This window comes from Lithobates pipiens, unplaced genomic scaffold, assembly GCF_037356315.1.
Source record: "Lithobates pipiens isolate NorthernLeopardFrog02 unplaced genomic scaffold, aLitPip1_a1.2 Scaffold_7, whole genome shotgun sequence".
In the NCBI taxonomy this organism is placed as follows: Eukaryota; Metazoa; Chordata; class Amphibia; order Anura; family Ranidae; genus Lithobates; species Lithobates pipiens.
In genome coordinates this window covers 4,302,656-4,330,524 of record NW_027507892.1, presented here as the reverse complement: position 1 = coordinate 4,330,524, position 27,869 = coordinate 4,302,656, and the positions used below count along the sequence as shown (strand labels likewise).

Below are 27,869 nucleotides of genomic sequence, written 5' to 3'. Positions count from 1 at the left end.
TACAATGGTGGTCGTTGCAACTTTTTATCTCGCACGGTATTTGCGCAACAATTTTTCGAATGCTTTTTTTTTGGAAAAAAAACTGTTTTGTGCTTAAAAAAAAATAAAAACACAGTAAAGTTAGCCCAATTTTTGCATAATGTGAAAGATGAAGTTACACCGAGTAAATCGATACCTAACATGTCACTCTTCAAAATTGCACAGGCTCGTGGAATGGTGCCAAACATCGCTACTTAAAAATCCCCATAGGCGACGATTTAATTTTTTTTTTTACTGGTTATATGTTTTGAGTTACAGAGGAGGTCTAGGGCTAGAATTATTGCTCTCGCTCTAACGTTCGCAGCGATACCTCACATGTGTGGTTTGAACACCGTTTTCATATGTGGGGGGGACTTACGTATGCGTTCGCTTCTGCATGTGAGCACATGGGGACAGGGGCGCTTTAAAAAAATATATATATATTTTATTGTTCATTTTACTTTATTTATTTTAGTTTGACATTTTTTTCCCCAAAAATAAATTTTTTGATCACTTTTATTCCTATTACAAGGAATGTAAACATCCCTTGTAATAGGAATATGGCATGACAGGTCCTCTTTACAGTGAGATATGGGGTCAATAAGACCCCGCATCTCATCTCTAAGCTGGGAAGCCTGAAAAAAAAAAAAAGATTCTGGATTTGATCGTATTGGCGAGTCGGTAGAAACACCGGAGGGCGGCGGGAGGGGGGGGGGTGTCTATGGCTGGGTATTGCAGGGTATCACCGACTATGGCTGGGTATCTCAGAGTATGGCTGGGTATCTCAGAGTATGGCTGGGTATCTCAGAGTATGGCTGGGTATCTCAGAGTATGGCGTTGCAGAGCATTGCAGGATATTGGAGGGTGTTGCAGAGCATTGCAGAGTGTTGCACGGTATTGGCGGGTGTTGCAGAGCATTGCATAGTGTTGCACGGTATTGGCGGGTGTTGCAGAGCATTGCAGAGTGTTGCAGGGTATTGGTGGGTGTTGCAGAGCATTGCAGAGTGTTGCAGGGTATTGGCGGGTGTTGCAGAGCGTTGCAGGGTATTGCAGAGTGTTGCAGAGTATTGCAGGGTATTGCAGGGTAATGCAGAGTATTGCAGGGTATTGCAGAGTATTGCAGAGTAATGCAGAGTAATGCAGAGTAATGCAGAGTAATGCAGAGTAATGCAGAGTATTGCAGAGTAATGCAGAGTAATGCAGAGTATTGCAGAGTATTGCAGGGTATTGCAGAGTAATGCAGAGTATTGCAGGGTAATTCAGGGTAATGCAGACTATTGCAGGGTATTGCAGGGTATTGCAGAGTATTGCAGGGTATTGCAGAGTAATGCAGAGTATTTCAGGGTATTGCAGAGTAATGCAGAGTAATGGCAGGGTATTGTAGAGTATTTGCAGGGAATTGAGGGGTTAATTTTCGGTGAGCAGCGATGTGGGCACTGCAGATGCAGCCCACATCGCTGCTGACACCGATCTCTTCCCCCTCCGCTGTTCCGATCGGTACAGAGAGGGGGAGGGAGGAATGTTATGACGCCGGTTTGTTTACAAGTGATCACTCCGTCATTTGAGCGGCAGTTTACCGTGATCCGTGATGCACAGGACCCGGCGGTCACGGATGCTCTCGAGTGCGCACCCCAGGGGGCGCGCGAGAGCGGAATTCTGGGAGGACGTCATATGACGCCCTCCCAGAGTTAAGAAACCGCCCTGTAGCCGTCATTTGGCTATAGGGCGGTTATTAAGTGGTTAAACATGATTTTTTATTTTTTTTTATTTTGCATCTTTTTTGTTTGTTTAGCAAAAAATAAAACTCCCAGCTGTAATTAAATACCACCAAAAGAAAGCTCTATTTGTGGGAAAAAAATGATAAAAATTTAATTTGGGTACAGTGTTGTATGACCGCGCAATTGTCATTCAAAGTGCATCAGCGCTGAAAGCTGAAAATTGGTCTGGGCAGGAGGGGGGTTTAAGTGCCCAGTAAGCAAGTGGTTAAAGAGAACCGGTCACCAAAAAAAAAAAGGTAAAAAAATAAAAAATGTAACCCCTTGGAGCTGGTGGTTTAGAATGCTGGGAGGTCACTTGACCGCCATGATTGGCAGTCACAGCAGTCACATGATCAGAAAGCTCCCGATCGCAAGCAGCAATCAGGAGCTTTCTGTTAGCTACCAGTAATTGTGCCGGGAGCGCACTCTCGGCACAGCTCTATTTGCACTAAAAATTGCGTTTCTGAGTGAGGGCAGGAGATGTGGGGCAGGCGGTTGATGTCATCCCTCTGCTCCCCGCCGCAGCTCTGACATTGAAGAGGCCTGCGCTGTGAGGGCGGAAGAGCGGTGATGTGGGGCGGGCGGAGAGACACGTTGTCATCTCTGCTCGCCAGCCCGCTTCTCTAATCCGCCTGCCCGATTTTTCTCATACACCCGGGTCACTCGTGCCACCCGCCCCCCGCTACACCCGCGGCCCGGCTGCAGAGAGGCCATGGCCCGGTGATTGGAGACCACTGCTCTAGGGTGTCTGCTATAAGAAAATATATAATGTTTTGTGGGTTTTTATGTAATCTCCAGGCCTAAAATTATTTTTTAAAGCATGTGTGCAAGAAAAAAGCAATAATGGCCCTGGCAGCGAAAGGGTTAAAGAGAACCAGTCGCCAGACTGCTCATCCTATTAGATATGTGCATTAAATGTATTTGATGCAAGTTATTTACCTGCTCATTCTAAACCTGAAATGATTGATAAACAATGTCATCTGAACGTACCTGCAAGCTTCATTGTAACGGTGACTGTGGATTAAATGCTGCCAATGGTCTTCAGAACACCTGGTGAAATAATAAAAAAGATTTAGGAACCACAGATCTATACTGATCTACAAGCAGATTTACATATTATGCAGAGCGTAAGCTTCCATAGTATTGCATTGTAAGGGTTCTTAAACTTGAGGGCTAACCACTTGCTGACCGCAATAAGTATATATACTATATTGCCAAAAGTATTGGGACACCTGCCTTTAAATTTAATGGCATCCCAGTCTAAGTCCGTAGGGTTCAGTACTGAGTTGGCCCACCCTTTGCAGCCATAACAGCTTCAACTCTTCTGGGAAGGCCGTCCACAAGGTTTAGGAGTGTGTCTATGGGAATGTATGACTATTCTTCCAGAGGGGCATTTGTGAGGTCAGGCTCTGATGTTGGACAAAAAAAATTGTTGCTCTACATAAAGATGGCCTAGGCCAGTGATGGCGAACCTTGGCACCCCAGATGTTTTGGAACTACATTTCCCATGATGCTCATGCACTCTGCAGTGTAGGTGAGCATCATGGGAAATGTAGTTCAAAAACATCTGGGGTGCCGAGGTTCGCCATCACTGGCCTAGGCTATAAGAAGATTGCTAACACTCTGAAACTGAGCTGCAGCAAAGTGGCCAAGACCATACAGCGGTATAACAGGACAGGTTCCACTCGGAACAGGCCTCGCCATGGTCCACCAAAGAAGTTGAGTGCACGTGCTCAGCGTCATATTCAGAGGTTGTCTTTGAGAAATAGACGTATGAGTGCTGCCAGCATTGTGGCAGAGGATGAAGGGGTGGGGGGTCAGCCTGTCAGTCAGGCCATACACCGCACACTGCATCAAATTGGTCTGCATGGCTGTCGCCCCAGAAGGAAGCCTCTTCTAAAGATGATGCACAAGAAAGCCCGCAAACAGTTTGCTGAAGACAAGCAGACTAAGGACATGGATTACTGGAACCATGTCCTGTGGTCTGATGAGACGAAGATAAACGTATTTGGTTCAGATGGTGTCCGGCGTGTGTGGCGGCAACCAGGTGAGGAGTACAAAGACAAGTGTGTCTTGCCTACAGTTAAGCATGATGGTGGGAGTGTCATGGTCTGGGGCTGCATGAGTGCTGCCGGTGTCTTGTCATATAACGTCCTCCATTCCATAGTGTCCGCTGCGTACTGCGCATGCGCAGTACACAGCAACACAGATTCCGAAAATTGCTGAGGATGAACGGCGCCTGCGCCGTGAGTACAGGTTCTAGCCCCACCATCCAAGTGGACATAGAGTAGGAATAAAAAAGAGCCGAGCGCAGCGAGGCCGAGCCCCAAGCGTGGCGACCCTATGTCCGCTTGGATGGTGGGGCTACCACCTCCACTCACGGCGCAGGCGCCGTTCAGCTTCGGAGATTTTCCGAAGCTTCATCTGCTCCGTACTGCGCATGCGCAGTACGGGGCGGACACTATTTGATGGCCGGACACTATAAGGCAGAACACCGGCACTGGGGAGCTACAGTTCATTGAGGGAACCATGAATGCCAACATGTACTGTGACATACTGAAGCAGAGCATGATCCCCTCCCTTCAGAGACTGGGCCACAGGGCAGTATTCCAACATAACGACCCCAAACACACCTCCGAGATGACCACTGCCTTGCTAAAGAAGCTGAGGGTAAAGGGGATGGACTGGCCAAGCATGTCTCCAGACCTAAACACTATTGAGCATCTGTGGGGCATCCTCAAATGGAAGGTGGAGGAGGGCAAGGTCTCCAACATCCACCAGCTCTGTGATGTCATCATGGAGGAGGGGAAGAGGACTCCAGTGGCAACCTGTGAAGCTCTGGTGACCTCCATGCCCAAGAGGGTTAAGGCAGTACTGGAAAATAATGGTGGCCACACAAAATATTGACACTTTGGGCCCAATTTGGACATTTTCACTTAGGGGTGTACTCACTTTTGTTGCCAGCGGTTTAGACATTAATGGCTGTGTGTTGAGTTATTTTGAGGGGACAGCAAATGTACACTGTTATACAAGCTGTACACTCACTACTTTACATTGTAGCAAAGTGTCATTTCTTTAGTGTTGTCACATGAAAAGATATAAGAAAATATTTACACAAATGTGAGGAGTGTACTCACTTTTGTGAGATACTGTATACTGGAACTTTTATATTTTTTCCTAGTAATGGCGGCAATCAGCAACCTATAGCGGGACTGCGACATTGCGTCAGACGATCGGACACTAACTGACATTTTTTGAGTGAGAACCAGTGACACCAATACAGTAATCAGTGCTAAAAATATGCACGGTCGCTGTACCAACGACACTGGCTGGGAAGGGGTTAAACATCAGGGTAGATCAAAGGGTTAACTTTGTGCCTAGCCAGTGTTTTTGTGTACACAGTGCGGTGCTTTTACTAAGGGAAGGTATGGATTTTATTCCCTACTTTGCGGGGAAAGAAAATCCAAAACGTCCCTGCTGACAGGACAGAGGTCCGTCTTGTGTGTCTTCCCGACGATTGGCGGGTGCCGGCAGTCATCCACTGGGCGGTACCCATTGATTGGCATCTACTGTGTATAATCATAGCACTGCTGGGGTGCCCCCTACCTGGAAGTACTGCATTGCGTACTTAGTACGTGATCTGGCACAAGAGAGCTGCCAGTGCCTTGCCGTCATATATATGTAAGTTACACGGTCAGCAAGCAGTTATTCCTTTTATAACTAGGAGTGCAACGAATCGTCACCGATCCGTGATCCGAACGGGTCACCGCACTCGGATTCTCGGCCTTAGGAAAGGCCGGGGCTTCGGCCTAGCTCCGAAGCAGCGGCCATCTTTCTACACCCAGACGTTTACAATGTGATCGCTCCGACGGAGCGATCACTTGTAAACAAACCAGCGTCATGTCATGACGACGGTTTTTCTCTCCCCTCTCTGTACTGATCTGTACAGTGGATGGGAGAGGTCGGATGGAAGCAGCCATCCCTCCATACCCTGCCAACACCCAGCAATACCCTGCCAATACTCTGCAATACCCTGCCAATACTCTGCCATACCCTGCCAATACTCTGCCATACCCTGCCAATATTACAGTGGGTAGATTGTGGATATTACAGTGGGGACTACACAATCCCCTTAAGCCCTATGGGACTGTTTACACCATTGCACTGCAGGTGCTGTATGTTTTGAAAAGCCCTGCATGCGGAACAGTTCACACCATGCAAGCATTTGAACTGTACAGGACCGCGCTGTGCATTTCTGTGCGATTCACATGTGGCTCTGTGCACTGCAATTTCAGCCCATTCATTTCGAATGGGCTGAAATTGTACCAAAAGTAGTGCATGCACGACTTTTTAACCACTTCAATGCCGGGCATTTTCACCCCCTTCCTGCCCAGGCCAATTTTCAGTTTTCAGCGCCATCGCAATTTGAATGACAATTACGCGGTCATGCGACGCTGTACCCAAATTACATTTTTATAATTTTTTCCCCCACAAATAGAGCTTTCTTTTGGTGGTATTTGATCACCTCTGTGGGTTTTCATTTTTGCGCTATAGACAAAAGAAGAGCAATAAGTTTGAAAAAAAAAAACACAATATTTTTTACTTTTTGCTATAATAAATAGCACAAATAAAAAAAATAAAAAATAAATGTCCTCAGTTTAGGCCAATATGTATTCTACGTATTTTTGGTAAAAAATATAAGCGTATATTTATTGGTTTGCTCAAAAGTTATAATAGAGTTGCCACCTCATCCCTTTAAACCCCAACACATATTGATTACACAGGTTCTGTGGGTGATTAAGGTGGTAATTAACCACTTCGCGCCCAGGCCAATTCTGACATTTCTCTCCTACATGTAAAATTCCTAATTTTTTTGCTAGAAAATTACATAGAACCCCCCAACATTATATATGTTTTTTTTAGCAAAGACCCTAGAGAATACAATGGCGGTCGTTGCAACTTTTTATCTCGCACGGTATTTGTGCAGCAATTTTTCGAACACGTTTTTTTCAGAAAAAAAACAGTTTCCTGCTTTAAAAAAAAAAAAAAAAAAAAAAAAAAAAACAGTAGTTAGCCCAATTTTTTTACATTATGTAAAAGAGGAGGATACGCCGAGTAAATAGATACCCAACATGTCACGCTTCAAAATTGCACGCGTTCGTGGAATGGCGCCAAACTTTGGTATTTAAAAATCCCCATAGGCGACGCTTTAAAAAATTTTACCGGTTACATGTTTTGGGTTACAGAGGAGGTCTAGGGCTAGAATTATTGCTCTCGCTCTAACGTTTGCGGCGATACCTCACATGTGTGGTTTGAACACAGTTTTCATATGTAGGCGGGACTTACGTATGCGTTCGCTTCTGTGTGTGAACTCACGGGGACAGGGGCGCTTTACATTTTTAAAAAAATTTTTTATTGTTAATTTTATTTTTATTTTTTTAGTTTGACACTTAAAAAAAAAAATTGATGACTTTTATTCCTATTACAAGGAATGTAATAGGATATGGCACAATCGGACATATTTACAGTGAGATATGGGGTCAATAAGACCCCATATCTCACCTCTAGGCTGGGAAGAAGAAAAAAAAAAAAAAAACGATCCTGGCTTCCCTGCCAAATCGGCGCCGTTAATTTGAATACCAAGGCCGGGCGTGACGTCATAACATCGCGCCCGGCCTCCGAACGCTCATAGAGACTCCGGGGACGATCTGGTCCGCCGGAAATCTCTATGGTAACTGGCGGGTGCCGGCGGATCCTGTCACCGACTCACCGATGGAAGCGGTGAGTCGGTACAAGCACCGGAGGGCGGCGGGAGGGGCGTCCCATCCCGCCGCCCGTAAGAACGATCAAGCGGCGGAATAGCCGCTATGATCATTCTTATGGTGCAGGGAATCGCCGGCTGAAAACGCCGATATCTGAATGATGTCTGTGGCCTCAGGCATCATTCAGATATAACCACCGAAAGCCCATGACGTCAATAGACGTAGTGTGGGCGCCAAGTGGTTAAACTCACTTGGTGCCTCATCTGCACTAAATTAGTCTCAGAACCCGTGTAATTCATATGTGTTCGGTTTTAAAGGGATGAGGTGGCAACTCTAAGTTATAACGTCTACAAATTGGGGAAAGTTTTATGGCATTTAAAAAAAAATTTTCTAGTAATGGCGGCGATCTGCAATTTTTATCGTGACTGCGATATCGCAGCGGACAAATCGGACACTTTTAACACCATTTTTGAACCATTGGCATTTATACAGCAATCCATGCTATAAAAATGCACTGATTACTGTATAAATGTCACTGGCAGGGAAGGGGTTAACACTAGGACAGGGATATGCAATTAGCGGACCTCCAGCTGTTGCAAAACTACAAGTCCCATCATGCCTCTGCCTCTGGGTGTCATGCTTGAGGCTGTCAGATTCTTGCTATGCCTCATGGGACTTGTAGTTCTGCAACAGCTGGAGGTCCAGCACTAGGGGGTGATCAAAGGGTTAACTGTGTGTCTGCCTAGGGAGTGATTCTAACTGTAGGGGGAGGGGACTCACAAGGGGAGGAGACCGATCGGTGTCTCTCTGTACTGGGAACACGCGATCGGTCTCCTCTGCTCTGACAGGACGTGGATCTGTGTTTACACACACAGATCCACGGTCCTGCTCGGTTACCGGGCAATCGCGGGTACCCGGCGGACACCGGTCACATGCAGCCGGTCCCAAGTGACACGGCGGGGGGGCGCGTGCATGCCACCCAGGCAGCCGGGAAGCCCAAGACGTCATATGACGCCCACCTAGGATGGGAGATCCCATCTGTGGACATCATATGACAATGGGCGGTATTGAAGTGGTTAAAAAGGCACACTGTACCATGCGATCCGCTGCCGGCAGACGCAGCGCGTTAGCAACCTGTGTTTGGGGGTGACATTAACTTTTTTTATTGACGTCTGCTGCAAATGTACTGCGTTTTGCATGTGGTTTGAATCGCACAGTGCGTTCCTGTGCGATTCAGCTGCGGGCATAATGTGAAACGGCCCTGCTGCATCCGTAGTGCGGTTTTGAAAACCACATTAAAAAAAATGCAGCTCACCATTGAAATAAACGGGAAACGCATCAAAAAACAACGCACGTCTGCGTTTTTGGTGCCTTAAGTCACATGTCCATTATTCACAGGTGCAAGCAACCAGAAAACACATCGCAAACACATCAAAAACTTGGCAAAAATGCATATGCGTGTTTACGAGGGAGCAGTGGGAATTTTGACAAGTTGACTGTCAGCTGGCAGATGGAAGTGATCCAGCGGCTGTGCAGCCACCTGATCGCACCCCCCCCCCCCCCCCCCGTAAGGCTCAGTCCACACTAGTGCAGGCCGGGCATTCCAGTTGCGGGATTCAATGTGATTCCCGAACCTGAATTGCACTGCTCTTGCGAGACGCATTGGGGGGCTGCCATTCATTCCGAATGGCACCGCCACGCATCTCAGCCCGCAGGGGAACTGCAGGGAAGCCACATGGTCAGAAAAGGCCACGCAATTTACATACGACCCGCATTTTCAAAAATGCACCATTTTTGTGCGTTTCATGTCGCCTTGCACAGCAGCCCACTCAAATGAATGGGCTGCCGTGCCCGAGCAAACTCAGGAAAGCACAGCCCGCACTAGTGTGAACCGAGTGCTGGTACCCTCGCTCCACGCATGTTTTGTGTGCTTATTGGTGAACGCGGGAATGGCACTGCGCATGCCTCCCAACTTTCTGAGATGGGAACGAGAAACACCTATTAGCAAAAGTAGTGATGCACCGAAATTTCGGCCGCCGAAACATATCGGCCGAAAATGCCCTTTTCGGCAATTTGCCGAAAGAGAAAAACGGCCGATAATGGAGCCGAAAATGGGGCGTGGCCTGGGTGGGGGGCGGGGCTCCGCCCCCCGCCCCTGGTGATGCCCATCATAGCGCAGGAGAGCCACCTCCGCCGCCTTTTTGATAACAGCGCCGGGAACATCACAGCTTTCATTTCAATAGCTGTGTGTTCCCGGCCGTGCGCCGTCACACGCAGCCCCTCCCCCTTGTCCGGGCACTTAGATAGACAGATCATCCGCAGGATTGGACGGATGATCTGTCTATCAAAGTGCCCGGACAAGGGGGAGGGGCTGCGTGTGACGGCGCACGGCCGGGAACACACAGCTATTGAAATGAAAGCTGTGATGTTCCCGGCGCTGTTATCAAACAGGCGACGGAGGCGGCTCTCTTCCCTGCACACAGTGCACAGGCTGGCTGCAAAATGGCACACAGGCTGCAATGGAGACACACTGGCTGCAATGGGGACACACTGGCTGCAATGGGGACACACTGGCTGCAATGGGGACACACTGGCTGCAATGGGGACACACTGGCTGCAATGGGGACACACTGGCTGCAATGGGGACACACTGGCTGCAATGGGGACACACTGGCTGCAATGGGGACACACTGGCTGCAATGGAGACACACTGGCTGCAATGGAGACACACTGGCTGCAATGGAGACACACTGGCTGCAATGGGGACACACTGGCTGCAATGGGGACACACTGGCTGCAATGGGGGATGCCTCCTGTACCACGTCCTCTGTCTCTGACCATCTCCTGTACCATGTCCCCAGTCTGACCATCTTCGGTACCACGTCCCCAGTCTCTGATCATCTCCTATACCGTGTGCCCAGTCTCTGACCATCTCCTGTACCGTGTCCCCAGTCTCTGACCACCTCCTGTACCGTGTCCCCAGTCTCTGACCACTTCCTGTACCATGCCTGCAGTCTCTGACCACCTCCTGTACCATGCATGCAGTCTCTGACCACCTCCTGTACCATGCATGCAGTCTCTGACCACCTCCTGTACCATGCATGCAGTCTCTGACCACCTCCTGTACCATGCATGCAGTCTCTGACCACCTCCTGTACCATGTCCCCAGTCTCTGACCACCTCCTGTACCGTGTCCCCAGTCTCTGACCATCTCCTGTACCGTGTCCCCAGTCTCTGACCATCTCCTGTACCGTGTCCCCAGTCTCTGACCATCTCCTGTACCGTGTCCCCAGTCTCTGACCACCTCCTGTACCGTGTCCCCAGTCTCTGACCACCTCCTGTACCATGCATGCAGTCTCTGACCACCTCCTGTACCATGCATGCAGTCTCTGACCACCTCCTGTACCATGCATGCAGTCTCTGACCACCTCCTGTACCATGCATGCAGTCTCTGACCACCTCCTGTACCATGCATGCAGTCTCTGACCACCTCCTGTACCATGTCCCCAGTCTCTGACCACCTCCTGTACCATGTCCCCAGTCTCTGACCACCTCCTGTACCATGCATGCAGTCTCTGACCACCTCCTGTACCATGCATGCAGTCTCTGACCACCTCCTGTACCATGTCCCCAGTCTCTGACCACCTCCTGTACCATGTCCCCAGTCTCTGACCACCTCCTGTACCATGTCCCCAGTCTCTGACCACCTCCTGTACCATGTCCCCAGTCTCTGACCACCTCCTGTACCATGTCCCCAGTCTCTGACCACCTCCTGTACCATGTCCCCAGTCTCTGACCACCTCCTGTACCATGTCCCCAGTCTCTGACCACCTCCTGTACCATGTCCCCAGTCTCTGACCACCTCCTGTACCATGTCCCCAGTCTCTGACCACCTCCTGTATAAAAATATTTTTTAAAAACAGTCATTTTCGGTATCGGTGCTGTTTCGGTATCGGTTTCGGTTTTCGGCCTAGTGTATTTTTCATTTTCGGTATCGGTTTCGGCACCAAAAAACCCATTCGGTGCATCCCTAAGCAAAAGTATTTAGGCATAGGACACGCCCCCTGTCACTCCCTCTTAACCGCTTACCGCAAAACCGCCGTAGCTGAACGTCGTTACTTTGACGTAGAATACCGGAGTTAAGGCAGCAGATAGAAGTCATAACCCCGGTATTTTCCTTCAACGGCGGGTGGTCCTCTTTAGGATAAAAGTGGTCTCTGCGGCAGATTCGCTGCAAGATCACTTTTATGGGCGGCAGGAGAGATATCCCCATCCCTCCCTCCCGCCGCGCCCCAGTTATCTCCACCACTTACCGGACCTGCCGGTAATGGCAGAGACAATCAGATGCTGTCCTCTCAGTAGTATGGAGCGGAGCGAGTGAAGATGGACCCCATTCGACTCCATAACGTTGGATGTCGAAAGCGACATCACTTCCGTCACGCTTTTTTTTCCTATTACAAGTAGGGATGCACCGGCATTTCTGCGCCGGAACATATCGGCCGAAAATGGCCCTTTCGGCAAAAAGCCAAAAGAGAATTCTTCCCAACACTAACACACGAAAATGGGGTAGGGCCTGGTGCCGCTTATCAGGGGGGCTTCCTATATCATAGAAGAGAGGAGAGCAGCCGCCTGTTTGATTACAGCGCCGGCAACATCACAGCTTTAATTTCAATAGCTGTGTGTTCTCCGCTGCGTGCTGTCACATACAACCCCTCCCCCATGTCCGGGCACTTTGATAGACCAATCACCCGTCCCAGGATTGGACGGGGGATCTACCAATCAAAGTGCCCGGACAAGAGGGAGGGGCTGTATGTGACAGCACGCAGCGGAGAACACACAGCTATTGAAATTAAAGCTGTGATGTTCCCGGCGCTGTAATCAAACAGGCGGCAGTGGCTCTCCTCTCCATTCACTGGCTGCAATGGGGACACAGGCAAGCTGCATCTGACAGGCACTGGTGAGGCTGCATTTATCTCCTGTACCATGTCCCCAGTCTCTGACCATCTCTAGTACCCTGTCCCCAGTCTCTGACCATCTCTAGTACCCTGTCCCCAGTCTCTGACCATCTCTAGTACCATGTCCTCAGTCTCTGATCATCTCTAGTACCCTGTCCCCAGTCTCTGACCATCTCTAGTACCATGTCCCCAGTCTCTGACCATCTCTAGTATCATGTCCCCAGTCTCTGACCATCTCTAGTACCATGTCCCCAGTCTCAGACCATCTCTAGTATCATGTCCCCAGTCTCAGACCATCTCTAGTATCATGTCCCCAGTCTCTGACCATCTCTAGTACCATGTCCCCAGTCTCAGACCATCTCTAGTATCATGTCCCCAGTCTCAGACCATCTCTAGTATCATGTTCCCAGTCTCTGACCATCTCTAGTACCATGTCCCCAGTCTCTGACCATCTCTAGTACCATGTCCCCAGTCTCTGACCATCTCTAGTACCATGTCCCCAGTCTCTGACCATCTCTAGTATCATGTCCCCAGTCTCTGACCATCTCTAGTATCATGTCCCCAGTCTCTGACCATCTCTAGTATCATGTCCCCAGTCTCAGACCATCTCTAGTATCATGTCCCCAGTCTCTGACCATCTCTAGTACCATGTCCCCAGTCTCTGACCATCTCTAGTACCATGTCCCCAGTCTCTGACCATCTCTAGTACCATGTCCCCAGTCTCTGACCATCTCTAGTACCATGTCCCCAGTCTCTGACCATCTCTAGTACCATGTCCCCAGTCTCTGACCATCTCTAGTACCCTGTCCCCAGTCTCTGACCATCTCTAGTATCATGTCACCAGTCTCTGACCATCTCTAGTACCATGTCCCCAGTCTCTGACCATCTCTAGTATCATGTCCTCAGTCTCTGACCTTCTCTAGTATCATGTCCCCAGTCTCTGACCATCTCTAGTACCATGTCCCCAGTCTCTGACCATCTCCTGTACCATGTCCTGTATAAAAAATATTTTTAAAAATAGTCACTTTCGGTATCAGTGGTGTTTCGGTTTTCGGGATCAAGGAATATATATTTTCGGTATTAGTTTTGGCATCAAAAAACCCATTCGGTGCATCCCTAATTACAAGTCATGTTTACATTCCTTGCAATAGGAATAAAAGTGACCCAACAGTTTTTAGTTTTTTTAAAGGAACAGTGTAAAAATATGAAAATAAAAAGTAAAATAAGAAAAAAAAGATTTAAGCGCCCCGTCCCTTCGAGCTCATGTGCAGAAGTGAACGCACACCTAAGTCGCGCCCACATATGAAAATGGTGTTCAAACCACACATGTGACGGGGATCTGCCAATCAAAGTGCCCGGACAAGAGGGAGGGGCTGTATGTGACAGCACACAGCGGAGAACACACAGCTATTGAAATTAAAGCTGTGATGTTCCCGCCGCTGTAATCAAACAGGCGGCAGTGGCTCTCCTCTCCATTCACTGGCTGCAATGGGGACACAGTCAAGCTGCATCTGACAGGCACTGGTGAGGCTGCATTTATCTCCTGTACCATGTCCCCAGTCTCTGATGATCTCCTGTACCATCTCTGCAGTCTCTGAGTGTCTCCTGTACCATGTCCCCAGTCTCTGACCATCTCTAGTACCATGTCAGCAGTCTCTGACCATCTCTAGTACCATGTCCCGAGTCTCTGACCATCTCTAGTATCATGTCCCCAGTCTCTGACCATATCTAGTATCATGTCCCCAGTCTCAGACCATCTCTAGTATCATGTCCCCAGTCTCTGACCATCTCTAGTATCATGTCCCCAGTCTCAGACCATCTCTAGTATCATGTCCCCAGTCTCTGACCATCTCTAGTATCATGTCCCCAGTCTCTGACCATCTCTAGTATCATGTCCCCAGTCTCTGACCATCTCTAGTATCATGTCCCCAGTCTCTGACCATCTCTAGTATCATGTCCCCAGTCTCTGACCATCTCTAGTATCATGTCCCCAGTCTCTGACCATCTCTTGTATCACGTCCACAGTCTCTGACCATCTCTTGTATCACGTCTGCAGTCTGTGACCATCTCTTGTATCACGTCTGCAGTCTGTGACCATCTCTTGTATCATGTCTGCAGTCTGTGACCATCTCTAATATCATGTTCCCAGTCTCAGACCATCTCTAGTATCATGTCCCCAGTCTCAGACCATCTCTAGTATCATGTCCCCAGTCTCAGACCATCTCTAGTATCATGTCCCCAGTCTCTGACCATCTCTAGTATCATGTCCCCAGTCTCTGACCATCTCTAGTACCATGTCCCCAGTCTCTGACCATCTCTTGTATCACGTCCACAGTCTCTGACCATCTCTTGTATCACGTCTGCAGTCTGCGACCATCTCTTGTATCACGTCTGTAGTCTGCGACCATCTCTAGTATCATGTCTGCAGTCTGTGACCATCTCTAGTATCATGTCCCCAGTCTCTGACCATCTCTAGTATCATGTCCCCAGTCTCTGACCATCTCTTGTATCATGTTCGCAGTCTCTGACCATCTCTAGTACCATGTCCCCAGTCTCTGACCATCTCTTGTATCATGTCCGCAGTCTCTGACCATCTCTAGTACCATGTCCCCAGTCTCTGACCATCTCTTGTATCACGTCCACAGTCTCTGACCATCTCTTGTATCACGTCTGCAGTCTGCGACCATCTCTTGTATCACGTCTGTAGTCTGTGACCATCTCTAGTATCATGTCCCCAGGCTCTGACCATCTCTAGTAACATGTCCCCAGTCTCTGACCATCTCCTGTACCATGTCCTGTATAAAAATATTTTTAAAAATAGTCACTTTCGGTATTAGTGGTGTTTCGGTTTTCGATATCAAGGAATATATATTTTCTGTATTAGTTTTGGCATCAAAAAACCCATTCGGTGCATCCCTAATTACAAGTCATGTTTACATTCCTTGCAATAGGAGTAAAAGTGACCCAACAGTTTTTTGTTTCGTTTTTTTTAAAGGTGAAAATATGAAAATAAAAAGTAAAATAAGAAAAAAAAAAAGAATTTAAGTGCCCCGTCCCTTCGAGCTCATGTGCAGAAGTGAACGCACACCTAAGTCGCGCCCGCATATGAAAACGGTGTTCAAACCACACATGTGAGGTATCTCCGCGATTGTCAGAGCGAGAGCAACTCAAAACTGGTAACCTGTAGACATTTTTTAAATGTCGCCAGTGGAGATTTTGAAGTGCCAAAGTTTGTTGCCATTCCATGAGCGGGCGCAATTTTGAAGCAAGACATGTTGGGTATCAATTTACTCGGCATAACATCATCTTTCACAAAATTAAAAATTACATTTGGGCTAACGTTACTGTTGTCTTTTCTTTTTTTTATTAAAAAAGTGTATTTTTTTTTCTAAAAAAAAAAATGCGCTTGTAAGACAGCTGCACAAATGTGGTGTGGCATAAAGTATTGCAACAGCCGCATTCGAAGGGAGCACACATGCGGGCGCGCTCCCGAGTCCTGCCGCGTCCACTTACACAAACAGCAGGACTTTGATTTCAATGGGCAGGTGTGGTTTATACACCGCTCCAAAGATGCTGCTAGCAGGACTTTTTTTTAGGGTCCTGGCAGTGCACCGCTCCAGTGTGAGAGCCCCCGGGGGCTTTCTCATTGGAGACACAGCAGCGGCTCTTTCAGAGGAGATTTGCAGGCGCTATTTTTTGCGCTGTAGCGCCTGCAAAGCGCCTCCAGTGCGAAAGGGGTCTTATTGCATAGATTACATTAAGGTGAAAAACCCCAAGGATTTACAGCTCCTTTAACCCTTTGATCACCCTAGGTGTTTAATCCCTCCCCAGCCAGTGTCATTAGTACAGTGACAGTGCATTTTTTTTTTTTTTACATTGTTCATCGCTGTATTAGTGTCGCTGGTCCCCACAAAGTGTCAGATTTGCCGCCGCAATATCACAGTCCCGCTATAAGTCGCTGATCGTCGCCATCACTAGTAAAAAAATAAATAAATACATCTAGCCCACAGTTTGTAGACGCTACAGCTTTTGCGTAACCCAATCAGTATACAGGATTTTTTTTTTTTTTGTTACCAAAAATATGTAGTGGAATACATATTGGCCTAAACTGATGAAGAAATTTGATTTTTTTTAAATTTTATAGCAGAAAGTAAATAATTTTTTTTTTTTGAGGGGGGGGTTTATTTTTTTGGTTTATGGCGCAAAAAATAAAACCGCAGAGGAGATCAAATACCACCAAAAGAAAGCTCTATTTGTGGGGTTGGGGGGGGAGGGTATAAATTGTATTTGGGCACATTGTCGCACGACCGCGCAATTGTCAGTTAAAGTAACGCGGTGCCGTATCGCAAAAAACATGGCCTGGTCATGAAGAGGAGGGGGGAGTAAATCTTCCGGAGGTCAGGTGGTTAAGCCTTGGCATGTCGGGTATCTATTTATTCGGCGTAGTCTCGTCTTTTATAATAAAAAAAAACTGGGCAATTTGTGCCCTAATTATAACTTTTGTGGATTTTTATTGCTGAAATTTTGCATTTCGTAAACTGTGAAAATATTGCGACATTATATAAAAATAAAAAAAATTATAAAAAAATAAAAATGGAAAAGACCACCATGTTTTTCTACAGGAATCTGCTTTAAAAAATATATATATATTATATATGTGTGTGTATATATATATATATATATAAAAATTGGGGGGGGGGGGGTTGCTAATCTTCAGGCCTAAAACGTGCATTGTGTGTGTGATTCCGGCTCTGGCAGGCTTAAAGTGAAGTGAAATGGTGGGAAGGATCCTTGTAGGGTCCCCCCATGTCAGGTAAGGAGGGGGGGGACACATGACAGGGGGCACACATAGAGACACTACAACCTGAGCCGCGCATGCGCCGTGTACACCCGGGACATCCAGCCAGCTCAGGCGTCACTCATCCACCTGTTGTGGAACTACAAGTCCCGGGTCACACGGGGCCGCCTGACCCTGGGGCGCACACATATACACACACAGGAAGAAGCGCCACCCGGACACCAATATCAGAACTCCTCTCTCAGATACCTCGATGTACCTGGGGAACCTCGCCATAGGGATCGCCACTTCCGGGGGGGTGAGGGCGGAGTCTACTGGGTATTGTGACCTCGGACTGGTCCAACCTCGCCCCGCCCCCCGGCTGAACGCTAAGCCCCGGACTGCTATTGGCTGCCGCGAATCCCAAGTAAACGTGTGGAGATTCTGTCCTTGGACAACCTGGAGGTTGTGTGCTCCCGCCCTCTGCTGAGGGGAGGGCTGTGTCAATTCTTGCTCGTTGGGTCACCTGCTGAAAAGGTCACCGCACACCGAGTCCCAACATTGTGAGAGGGCAATGAGGGACACCTACTAGAAAATGTATGCGGGAACAGGACATGCCCCTTGCCACGCCCTTTAAAGGAGAATAAAGAAAAAAAAAAAAAGTTAAATCTACAAGAGACTTTTTTTACCACTATTATTCATTTATATTGGCTGTTAAAATGTACAAATGCAGCAATTTAGAATTTGGATGAAGAGTTCAGCACTGGGAAACAGTTTTTTAAAGATAAAAAAGTGCATTTTATATACATCTATATGGATCAGACCAAAATGAGGGACAAATGAGGAGGAATGAGGGACAGAAGGACATTGCTCCAAATCAGGGGCAGTTGGGAGCTATGCCACTGACCCCTGAACCCTACGTCACTACTGACCCTTGACCTCTGCATCATCTACTGACCCCTCTGTCCCTTATTGCTGACCCCTGAACTTTACGTCACTTACCACTGACCCTTAACCTCTGCATCATCTTCTACTGACCTCTGTGTCACTTACTCCTGACCCCTGAAGTCAACGTCACTTACTACTGACCCCTCTGTCATGTACTAATGACCCCTGAACTCTATGTAACTTACTACTGACCCCTGAATACATCACTGCTGACCCTTGAACTCTCTGTCACTTACTACTGACCCCTGAACTTTCCATCACTTACTACTGACCCCTGTGTCACTTGCTCCTGACCCCTGAACTCTGTGTCACTACTGACCCTTGACCTCTGCATCATCTTCTACTGACCCCTGTGTTGCTTACTGCTGACCCCTGAACTCCATGTCACTTACTGCTGACCCCTGAACTCTACGTCACTTACTGCTGACCCCTGAGCTCGACATCACTTACTGCTGACCCCTGAACTCGACGTCACTTACTGCTGACCCCTGAACTCTACGTCACTTACTGCTGACCCCTGAGCTCGACATCACTTACTGCTGACCCCTGAACTCGACGTCACTTACTGCTGACCCCTGAACCCTACGTCACTTACTGCTGACCCCTGAACTCGACGTCACTTACTGCTGACCCCTGAACTCTACGTAACTTACTGCTGACCCCTGAACTCTACGTCACTTACTGCTGACCCCTGAACTCAAGGTCACTTACTGCTGACCCCTGAACTCGACGTCACTTACTGCTGACCCCTGAACTCTACATCACTTACTGCTGACCCCTGAACTCGACGTCACTTACTCCTAACCCATGAACTTTACATCACTTACTACTGACCCCTGTGTCACTTACTCCTGACCCCCTGAACTCTGTGTCACTACACTTACTGCTGACCCCTGAACTCTATGTCACTTAATACTGACCCCTGTGTCACTGCTGACCCCTGAACTCTACATTATTATTATTATTCAGGATTTATATAGCGCCAACAGTTTGCGCAGCGCTTTACAACATGAGGGCAGACAGTACACTTACAATACAAATCAATACAGGAGGGACTAGAGGGCCCTGCTCGTTAGAGTTTACAATCTAGAAGGGAGGGTCAAGTTGAAACAAAAAAGGTAATGACTGTGGGGGATGAGCTGATGGAGAAAATGAAAATACAGTTGTTAGGTGTGGGTAGGATAGGCTTCTCTGAAGAGAAGGGTTTTCAGGGATCGTCTTAAAGTTAATAAAGTAGGAGATAGGCGGACAGATTGGGGTAGGGCATTCAATAGGATTGGAGAGGCTTTGGAAAAGTCCTGGAGGCGAGTATGGGAGGAGGTGATGAGGGAGCTAGAGAGCAGGAGGTCTTGAGAGGAACGAAGAGGACGAGTAGGTTGGTATTTAGAGACCAAGCTAGTGATGTAGCTGGGGGCAGAGTTGTGGATGGCTTTGTATGTAATTGTTAGTATTTTGAATTTAATTCTTTGGCTGAGTGGAAGCCAGTGGAGGGATTGACAGAGAGGAGTAGCAGACACAGAGCGATTGGTAAGGTGGATGAATCTGGCAGCAGCATTCATGATGGATTGAAGAGGTGATAGACTATGTAGAGGTAAGCCAATGAGAAGGGAGTGATTTAAGAGCTTTGTTGTGTCATTGGTTAGAAAGGGGCGTATTTTGGAGATGTTGCAGAGGTTGAGGCGGCAGGATTTGGACAGTGATTGGATGTGTTGCTTGAAGGAGAGTTCAGAGTCCAGGACTACACCTAGAACCTTGGCATGTGGGGATGGGTTTATGGTTGTGCCATCAATTTGGACAGTGAGATCAGGGGAAGGGGCATATGGGGGAGGAAAAATTACAAGTTCGGTTTTGGATAGATTGAGTTTGAGGAAGTGATGTGACATCCAGGCTGATATATCTGATAGTAAATTAGTGATACGTGAGGAGACAGAGGGAGTGAGCTGAGGGGTAGAGAAATAGATTTGGGTGTCGTCAGCGTAAAGGTGGTATTGGAAGCCATGGGAGGCTATCAGTTGACCCAGGGAGGAGGTATAGATTGAAAATAGGAGCGGTCCAAGAACAGAACCTGGGGGGACCCCAACAGAGAAAGGAAGAGGAGAGGAGGAAGTAGAGTTTTAAGAAACGGTAAAGGTGCGGTTAGATAAGTAGGAAGAGAACCAGCGAAGAGTACAGTCACGTAGACCAAAGGTGTGGAGTATTTTGAGGAGGAGGAGGTGGTCAACCGTGTCAAAGGCAGCAGAGAGGTCCAGGAGGAGGAGTACCGAATAATGTCGATTGGTTTTGGCCGTTAGTAGATCATTTGTTAGTTTTAGGAGAGCAGTTTCTGTGGAGTGTTGAGGACGAAATGCAGACTGAAGGGGATCAAGCAGGCCATTATCAGCGAGGTGGACACTCAGTCGGTTGTAGACCAGACGTTCAAGGAGTTTAGATAAGAAGGGGAGCAAGGAGATGGGGCGTAGGTTGTTAGGATTGGATGGGTCCAGTGAGGGATTTTTAAGTATGGGTTTGACAAGTGCATGTTTTAGAGAGTTGGGAAAGATGCCAGAAGAGAGGGAGAGATTGAAGATGTGGGTTAGAGAGTGTAGTATAGAGCCAGAGGGTGAACGTAGCATTTGTAAGGGAACAGGATCCAGAGGGCAGGTGGTAAGGTGGACATTACCAAGTAGTTTAGCAACTTCGTCTATAGTGGTGGGGTTGAAAGAGGGAAGTAATGATTGTGCCTGTGGGCATGATGTGTAAAGTGTGGAGGGTATCAGAACAGTAGAGATTTCTGCGCAAATTGTATCAATCTTCTGTTTGAAGTGATTGGCAATCTCCTGGGCAGTGAGTGAGTTGGCGGGTGGAGGCGGTGGAGGACGAAGTAGAGAGTTGAAGGTAGAGAAGAGTTGATGGGGACAGGATGATAGGTTGCTAATGAGAATGATAAAATAGGTCTGCTTGGTAGAGAGGAGGCTGGAATTGTATTTTTGGAGAGCAGATTTATATTGGTTGAAATCTTTCTGAGACTTGGTCTTATGCCACAGGCGTTCATGAGCACGACTACGTTTTTTCAGACTTCTAGTAACATCTGTTTGCCAAGGTTGAAGGGGTCGGGGCTTGATTCTGTGTGTAGTGAGGGGGGCCAGTGAGTCCAGTGAGGCTAGAAGTGAAGTGTTGTAGACAGAAGTGGCTAGGTTGGTGCAGGATAGGGGTGAGATTTTGTCGTAGAGATTGTCGACAGTAGAGTAGAGAAGTGAAGGGTTGAGATGACGTAGGTTTCTGCGGGTAACTTTAATGCGGTTGGAGGGAGAGGAGGTGAAGGAGAGGGAGAGAGTGAAACTAATAAGGTGGTGATCAGAGAGAGGGAATGGATAGTTAGAGAGGTTGCATGGAGTGCAAAGGTGAGAGAAAACAAGGTCAAGGATATTGCCTTCAGAGTGAGTCGGAGCATGTATCCACTGCTTCAGGTCAAAGGAGGAGGTTAGGCTGAGAAGTTTGGAAGGGGCAGGAGTGTTATGCCGCGATAAGACTTAGCCGCCGGACTTTCCGAACGGGCTACTTGCCCACACACGGCACTTTTTCAGCGGACTAATATGGCGTACTAAGTCCGCCGGACTATCCGCTGTACTTTTAAAATAAACGGACTCGCCCACACACACGCGGAGGAAAGTCCGATCATTTTGAGCACGTCTCCAGGTAGGCGGGGCCCGCGAAGGATGCGTCGCTGGCCCCGCCACCTGGTATAGACTTTAAGGGGAACCCCAACGGCAAAAAAAATCGGCGTGGGGGTCCCCCCCAGGTCCACATCAGACCCTTGTCCGAGCACGCTACCCGGCCGGCCAGGAAAGGGGGGGACGAGCGAGCGCCCCCCCCTCCTGAGCCGTACCAGGCCGCGTGCCCTCAACATGGGGGGGTGCTTGGGGAAGGGGGGCTGCGGCCCCCCCACCCCAAAGCACCTTGTCCCCATGTTGATGGGGACAAGGGCCTCTTCCCGACAACCCTGGCCGTTGGTTGTCGGGGTCTGCGGGCGGGGGGCTTATCGGAATCCGGGAACCCCCTTTAATAAGGGGGCCCCCGGATACCGGCCCCCACCCTATGTGAATGAGTATGGGGTACAATGTACCCCTATCCATTCACCTGTAAAATAAAGTAAAAAAAAACACAACACACAAGGGTTAAAATAGTTTATTGCACAGCTCCGGGGGTCTTCCGTCTTCGGGGGTCTTCTCGCCGGACTCCTCCGCTATCTTCTTCTAGCTCTTTTGCTAGCGGAGGAGTCCGGCTTTCTTCCTCGCCGCCGCCCTCTTCTTCCGACTTCGGGGGTCTTGTCCCCTTCTTCGGTTCTTCTGCTGGGCCACCGCGCCTTCTTCTAGCTCTTTTACAGGCGGTGGCCCGGTCTTCTGTCGCCGCTGTCGCCGCCTTCTGTTCTTCTCTTCAGATGTTGCCTCGTCGATTCCTCCGCTCACAATGGCACCGACGCGACGCGCGGCGACTTATAAAGCACCCCCCCATGTTGAGGGCACGCGGCCTGGTACGGCTCAGGAGGGGGGCTGCTCGCTCATCCCCCCCTTTCCTGGCCAGCCGGGTAGCGTGCTCGGTCAAGGGTCTGATGTGGACCTGGGGGGGACCCCCACGCCGATTTTTTTCGGCGTTGGGGTTCCTCTTTAAGTCCATACCAAGTGGTGGGGCCAGCGACGCATCCTTCGCGGGCCCCGCCTACCTGGAGACCCGCTCAAAATGAGCGGACTTTTCTACGGGCGGGAAAAGTCCGTTCATTTCAAAAGTACGGCGGACTGGCATACGCACGGCCGGTTTGCCCGCTGAAATGCAAGTCCAGCGGGAAGATTGGAGTGCAAAACTACTTTCTAAGTCCGCCGTACTTTTGGGTAAAAAAAGTCCGCCGGAGGCTACACACGGGGGGATTGTCCGGCGGACTTGAGTTTGCCGGACTTTTCCACCCGATTGTTTGATCGTGTGTACGCGGCATTAGTATTAATAGGGGTGTTGAAGTCCCAGAGAATGATTGTGGGGATTTCAGAAGAAAGAAAGTAGGGTAGCCAGGCAGAGAAGTCATCAAGAAATGTTGATACTGGTCCAGGGGGCCTGTAGATCACAGCTATCCTTAGAGAAATTGGAGTGAAAAGACGAATGCAGTGTGCTTCGAAAGAGGAGAGTGATAGAGAGGGAGGTGGCTGAAGTACCTGAAAGGTGATCGGGCAAGCCAATGATGTTCCGCAGGTGGTACTCTCCTCCCTCCACTCAGCTGACCTGTTCCTGGCTATTCCTTAAATAAAGTATGTCTCCCATAGCTTCTACGCGTTTCACAGTTTTGCGTTGTGAGTTTTGCATCGACCGATGAGCTGGGTAATTGGTTCTCAAACTTGGCAGATGTCACTGCTTGGATGGTAAAATACCGTGTACACACGAGCGGACTGTCTGACAGAAAAAGTCAGACGGAACCTTTTCATCGTATATTCCGATCGTGTGTATGCCCCATCAGACTTTTTACGTCAAAAATTCTGACGGACCTAGAAAGAGAACATGTTTACGCGGAATCAATTCCTATCGGAAAAAACTCTGTATGCTCTGTATGCTGTTCTGACGTACCAAAAACAACGCATGCTCTGAAGCATGCACGAGACGGAAGCTATTAGCTACTGGCTATTAAACTTCTTGTTTCTAGTACAGTCGTACGTGTTGTACGTCACCACGTTCTTGACGGTCGGAATTTGGTGTGATCGTGTGTACGCAAGACAGTCTCAGCGGAATTCTGTCAGAATACCATCGGAAAAACCTTCAGAGTTTATTCCGACGGGAAAACCGGTCGTGTGCACAGGGCAAAAGGAGGACTGCCCGTTGTCTTGGCATGTCCTCCTTTCTGTCAGATCAAAGGGGTGTTTACAGCGACCAGTGACCAACCGTCTGGTCATCTTGTTTAGGGGTTGGTTGCTGGGAGGTGTCTATACTCATGGCCATGTCCCAGGTACACTTTGTGATACATATTCATATCTCCGCATGTCTACTGTTTACAGACTGCGAATATCCATATTATTGTTCAGTGTGACATTTGCTTCAAAACTAAGACACACATGCCAGGTCTTCAAGGCCTAGTTTACCTAGGAGGAATAAGGGGTACCAGTGGTTTCCCATATGACCTGACATAGAGGTGTCTGGACTTGAAATGTTACAACTTATCTGAGGAAACTAAATATATCCATATTATGGCTGTGCTGTTATTATTTTGGAAGTTATGCTGAAATTTCATACTTATTCCACTGTTTAAGCTTTATGTGCACTAAGGTATTTACGACCGGTATCTGCTGGTTCTCTGAATTGAGAGGGTGACAGTTTTACGATAGGCCTGGACATCCTGCCAGGCCGACATTAGCTGTTTTTTCAGACCTAGCCTGGTCCTGCTTTCTCTATGTTGAGCAGGGGTGGACTGACCATCGGACCACTCACGCACTTGCCGAAGGCCCCATGCCACTAGGGGGCCCCATCAGGGTTGCCAGCCTCAATAAAACCAGGGACAGTATGTAAAAAATTGTGTTTTTTTTTTACATCTGTCTCTGAAATGTCCCTTACAGACATCCTTTTGGTCTAAAAATCCTGAGATTATAGCTGCCCCGCCTCTCCAGTACCTTCTCAGCCAATAGAAACATGTCTGTGTATACTGTGTGATTGTATACTGTGTGTGTGTGTGTGTGTGTGTGTGTGTGTTTGTGTCTACTGTGTGGCCCCATAATCTCTGATTGCCCGGGGGCCCCATGAGTTGTCAGTCCACCCCTGATTTTGAGATAACAGCTCTTTTGAAGTACAGTGCCTTGCGAAAGTATTCGGCCCCCTTGAACTTTTCAACCTTTTGCCACATTTCAGGCTTCAAACATAAAGATATAACATTTTTATTTTTTGTGAAGAATCACCAACAAGTGGGACACAATTGTGAAGTGGAACGAAATCTATTGGATTTTTGAAACTTTTTTAACTAATAAAAAAATGAAAAGTGGTGCGTGCAAAATTAATCGGCCCCCTTGCGTTAATACTTTGTAGAGCCACCTTTTGCTGCGATTACAGCTGCAAGTCGCTTGGGGTATGTCTCTATCAGTTTTGCACATCGAGAGACTGAAATTCTTGCCCATTCTTCCTTGCAAAACAGCTCGAGCTCAGTGAGGTTGGATGGAGAGCGTTTGTGAACAGCAGTTTTCAGCTCTTTCCACAGATTCTTGATTGGATTCAGGTCTGGACTTTGACTTGGCCATTCTAACACCTGGATACGTTTATTTGTGAACCATTCCTTTGTAGATTTTGCTGAATGTTTGGGATCATTGTCTTGTTTGAAGATAAATCTCCGTCCAAGTTTCAGGTCTTTTGCAGACTCCAACAGGTTTTCATCCAGAATGGTCCTGTATTTGGCTGCATCCATCTTCCCCTCAATTTTACCATATTCTCTGTCCCTGCTGAAGAAAAGCAGGCCCAAACCATGATGCTGCCACCACCATGTTTGACAGTGGGGATGGTGTGTTGAGGGTGATGAGCTGTGTTGCTTTTACGCCAAACATATCGTTTTGCATTGTGGGCAAAAAGTTGGATTTTGGTTTCATCTGACCAGAGCACCTTCTTCCACATGTTTGGTGTGTCTCCCAGGTGGCTTGTGGCAAACTTCAGACGAGACTTTTTGTGGATATCTTTGAGAAATGGCTTTCTTCTTGCCACTCTTCCATAAAGGGCAGATTTGTGCAGTGTACGACTGATTTTTGTCCTATGGACAGACTCTCCCACCTCAGGTGTAGTTCTCTGCAGTTCATCCAGAGTGATCATGGACCTCTTGGCTGCATCTCTGATCAGTCTTCTCCTTGTCTGAGCTGAAAGTTTAGAGGGACGGCCAGGTCTTGGTAGATTTGCAGTGGTCTGATACTCCTTCCATTTCAAAATGATCGCTTGCACAATGCTCCTTGGGATGTTTAAAGCTTGGGAAATCTTTTTGTATCCAAATCCGGCTTTAAACTTCTCCACAACAGTATTACGGACCTGCCTGGTGTGTTCCTTGGTCTTCATGATGCTCTCTGCGCTTTCAACAGAACCCTGAGACTATCACAGAGCAGGTGCATTTATACAGAGACTTGATTACACACAGGTGGATTCTATTTATCACCATCAGTCATTTAGGACAACATTGGATCATTCAGAGATCCTCGCTGAACTTCTAGAGTGAGTTTGCTGCACTGAAAGTAAAGGGGCCGAATAATTTTGCACGCACCACTTTTCAGTTTTTTATTTGCTAAAAAAGTTTAAAATATCCAATAGATTTCGTTCCACTTCACAATTGTGTCCCACTTGTTTGTGATTCTTCACAAAAAATTAAAATTTTATATCTTTATGTTTGAAACCTGAAATGTGGCAAAAGGTTGAAACGTTCAAAGGGGCCGAATACTTTCGCAAGGCACTGTATAAAGCCTACGAATTCCTGAACATAAGGGAGGAGGGAGTTCTAGTGCAATGTTACACTGTTAGCCAAGCTGTCATGGCTGCCCTAAGGTCAGGGCCGTCTTTAAGGCAGGACAAAAGGGGCAGCTGCCCTGGGCCCTGTCATTGTTGTGGGGCCCAAAGCAGCTGCCCCATACTTGCCAACTGTCTCAGTTTAAATTCCCTTGTCCCTTGAAGTTTTAGTCCTGTGCTGTGTCCCGATATCTCTGTGTGAAGTGCTGGTACTACTGCTGCCCAACTCTGCCCTATTGTTGTGTACAGATGACTCACCTGCAGACCCTGTGTTTACATGTAAATAACTGGCATTCATATGTAAAAGATGGCGGTATTACTAAATAAATAGCTGTGGCTGACGGCATTGATGTGTAAATAACGGTGGCAGTCATATGTATATCACTCCCCCCCCCCTGCATTAATGAGATTATGTGCTGTAACCTCTAGCAACCATTCAGTGAGCAGTATTACTGTACAGTAATCTCTAGCAACCAATTAACAAACAGAAATGATTTGCTGTAACCTCTAGCAACTAATCAGTGAGCCGTAAAGTGTGCTGTAACCTCTAGCAACCAGTCATTAAGCAGTAATGAAATGCTGTAACCACTGGCAACCAATTGCAATTGCTGCCTGATCTGGCACAGTGAATTGACTTTAAGTCTAGCTGCTATTTATTGTATGTCTCAGAACAGGTGGAGAGGGAAATTGCATGGGGGGGGGGGGGGGGGGTCAAGAAATTTTTTGCCCCCGGGTCCAATCAATATTAAAAACGGCCCTGCCTAAGGTTCTCAAACAACATGGCCAGTAGCTACAGCTTTACATGTGTCCAGTACGTGATATCGTTACAGTGACACCTGGCAGAGAATGTCTGCAGAAGCATCTGCATGGTTTCTTTTTTTCTTTTTATATTTTTTGTGCCACATTGGAAAATCCACATTCACATAAGTCAGTTGTCCCCAATAGTAGAAGCTAACTTTTCTTTTTTTATCTAGTATGTTTAGGACAGATATCAACATTCACTAAATTATCTTGACTGTACTGAAAATAATCTTCAAGTATTGATCAATTATTTTTCCGCTGTACAGGCTCTTCCAGCAGCCTGATAAATGGCATCCAATTCAAATCTGATCATTGTCACAGGTAAGATTCTTTATAGTCTTCTAACCACACTGTAGTTTAACCACTTCATCTCCGG

General features: G+C 47.8%; 2 protein-coding genes across 3 annotated transcripts in view; one reads left to right on the top strand and one right to left on the bottom strand.

Annotated features, from left to right (window-relative positions):
* LOC143959309 (protein FAM169B-like) overlaps positions 1–17,693 on the bottom strand; it is an 89,605-nt gene extending 71,912 nt beyond the window's left edge. The window contains exons 1-2 of one of the 2 annotated variants that reach the window (XM_077468000.1): positions 17,540–17,693; positions 2,766–2,825 (exon numbers count right to left, since the gene is read on the bottom strand). In XM_077468000.1, the coding sequence (XP_077324126.1) occupies positions 2,766–2,778 (13 nt within the window). In that variant the 5' untranslated portion in view covers positions 2,779–2,825; positions 17,540–17,693. The remainder of the gene's footprint in view (positions 1–2,765; positions 2,826–17,539) is intronic. The other variant, XM_077468001.1, reaches the window with a different exon arrangement.
* Positions 17,694–27,750: 10,057 nt separating this feature from the next.
* Positions 27,751–27,869, top strand: part of LOC143959308 (pyroglutamyl-peptidase 1-like protein) — a 72,857-nt gene continuing 72,738 nt past the window's right edge. The window contains exon 1 of the mRNA XM_077467999.1: positions 27,751–27,814. Coding sequence (XP_077324125.1) covers positions 27,781–27,814 — 34 coding nt within the window. The 5' untranslated portion in view covers positions 27,751–27,780. The remainder of the gene's footprint in view (positions 27,815–27,869) is intronic.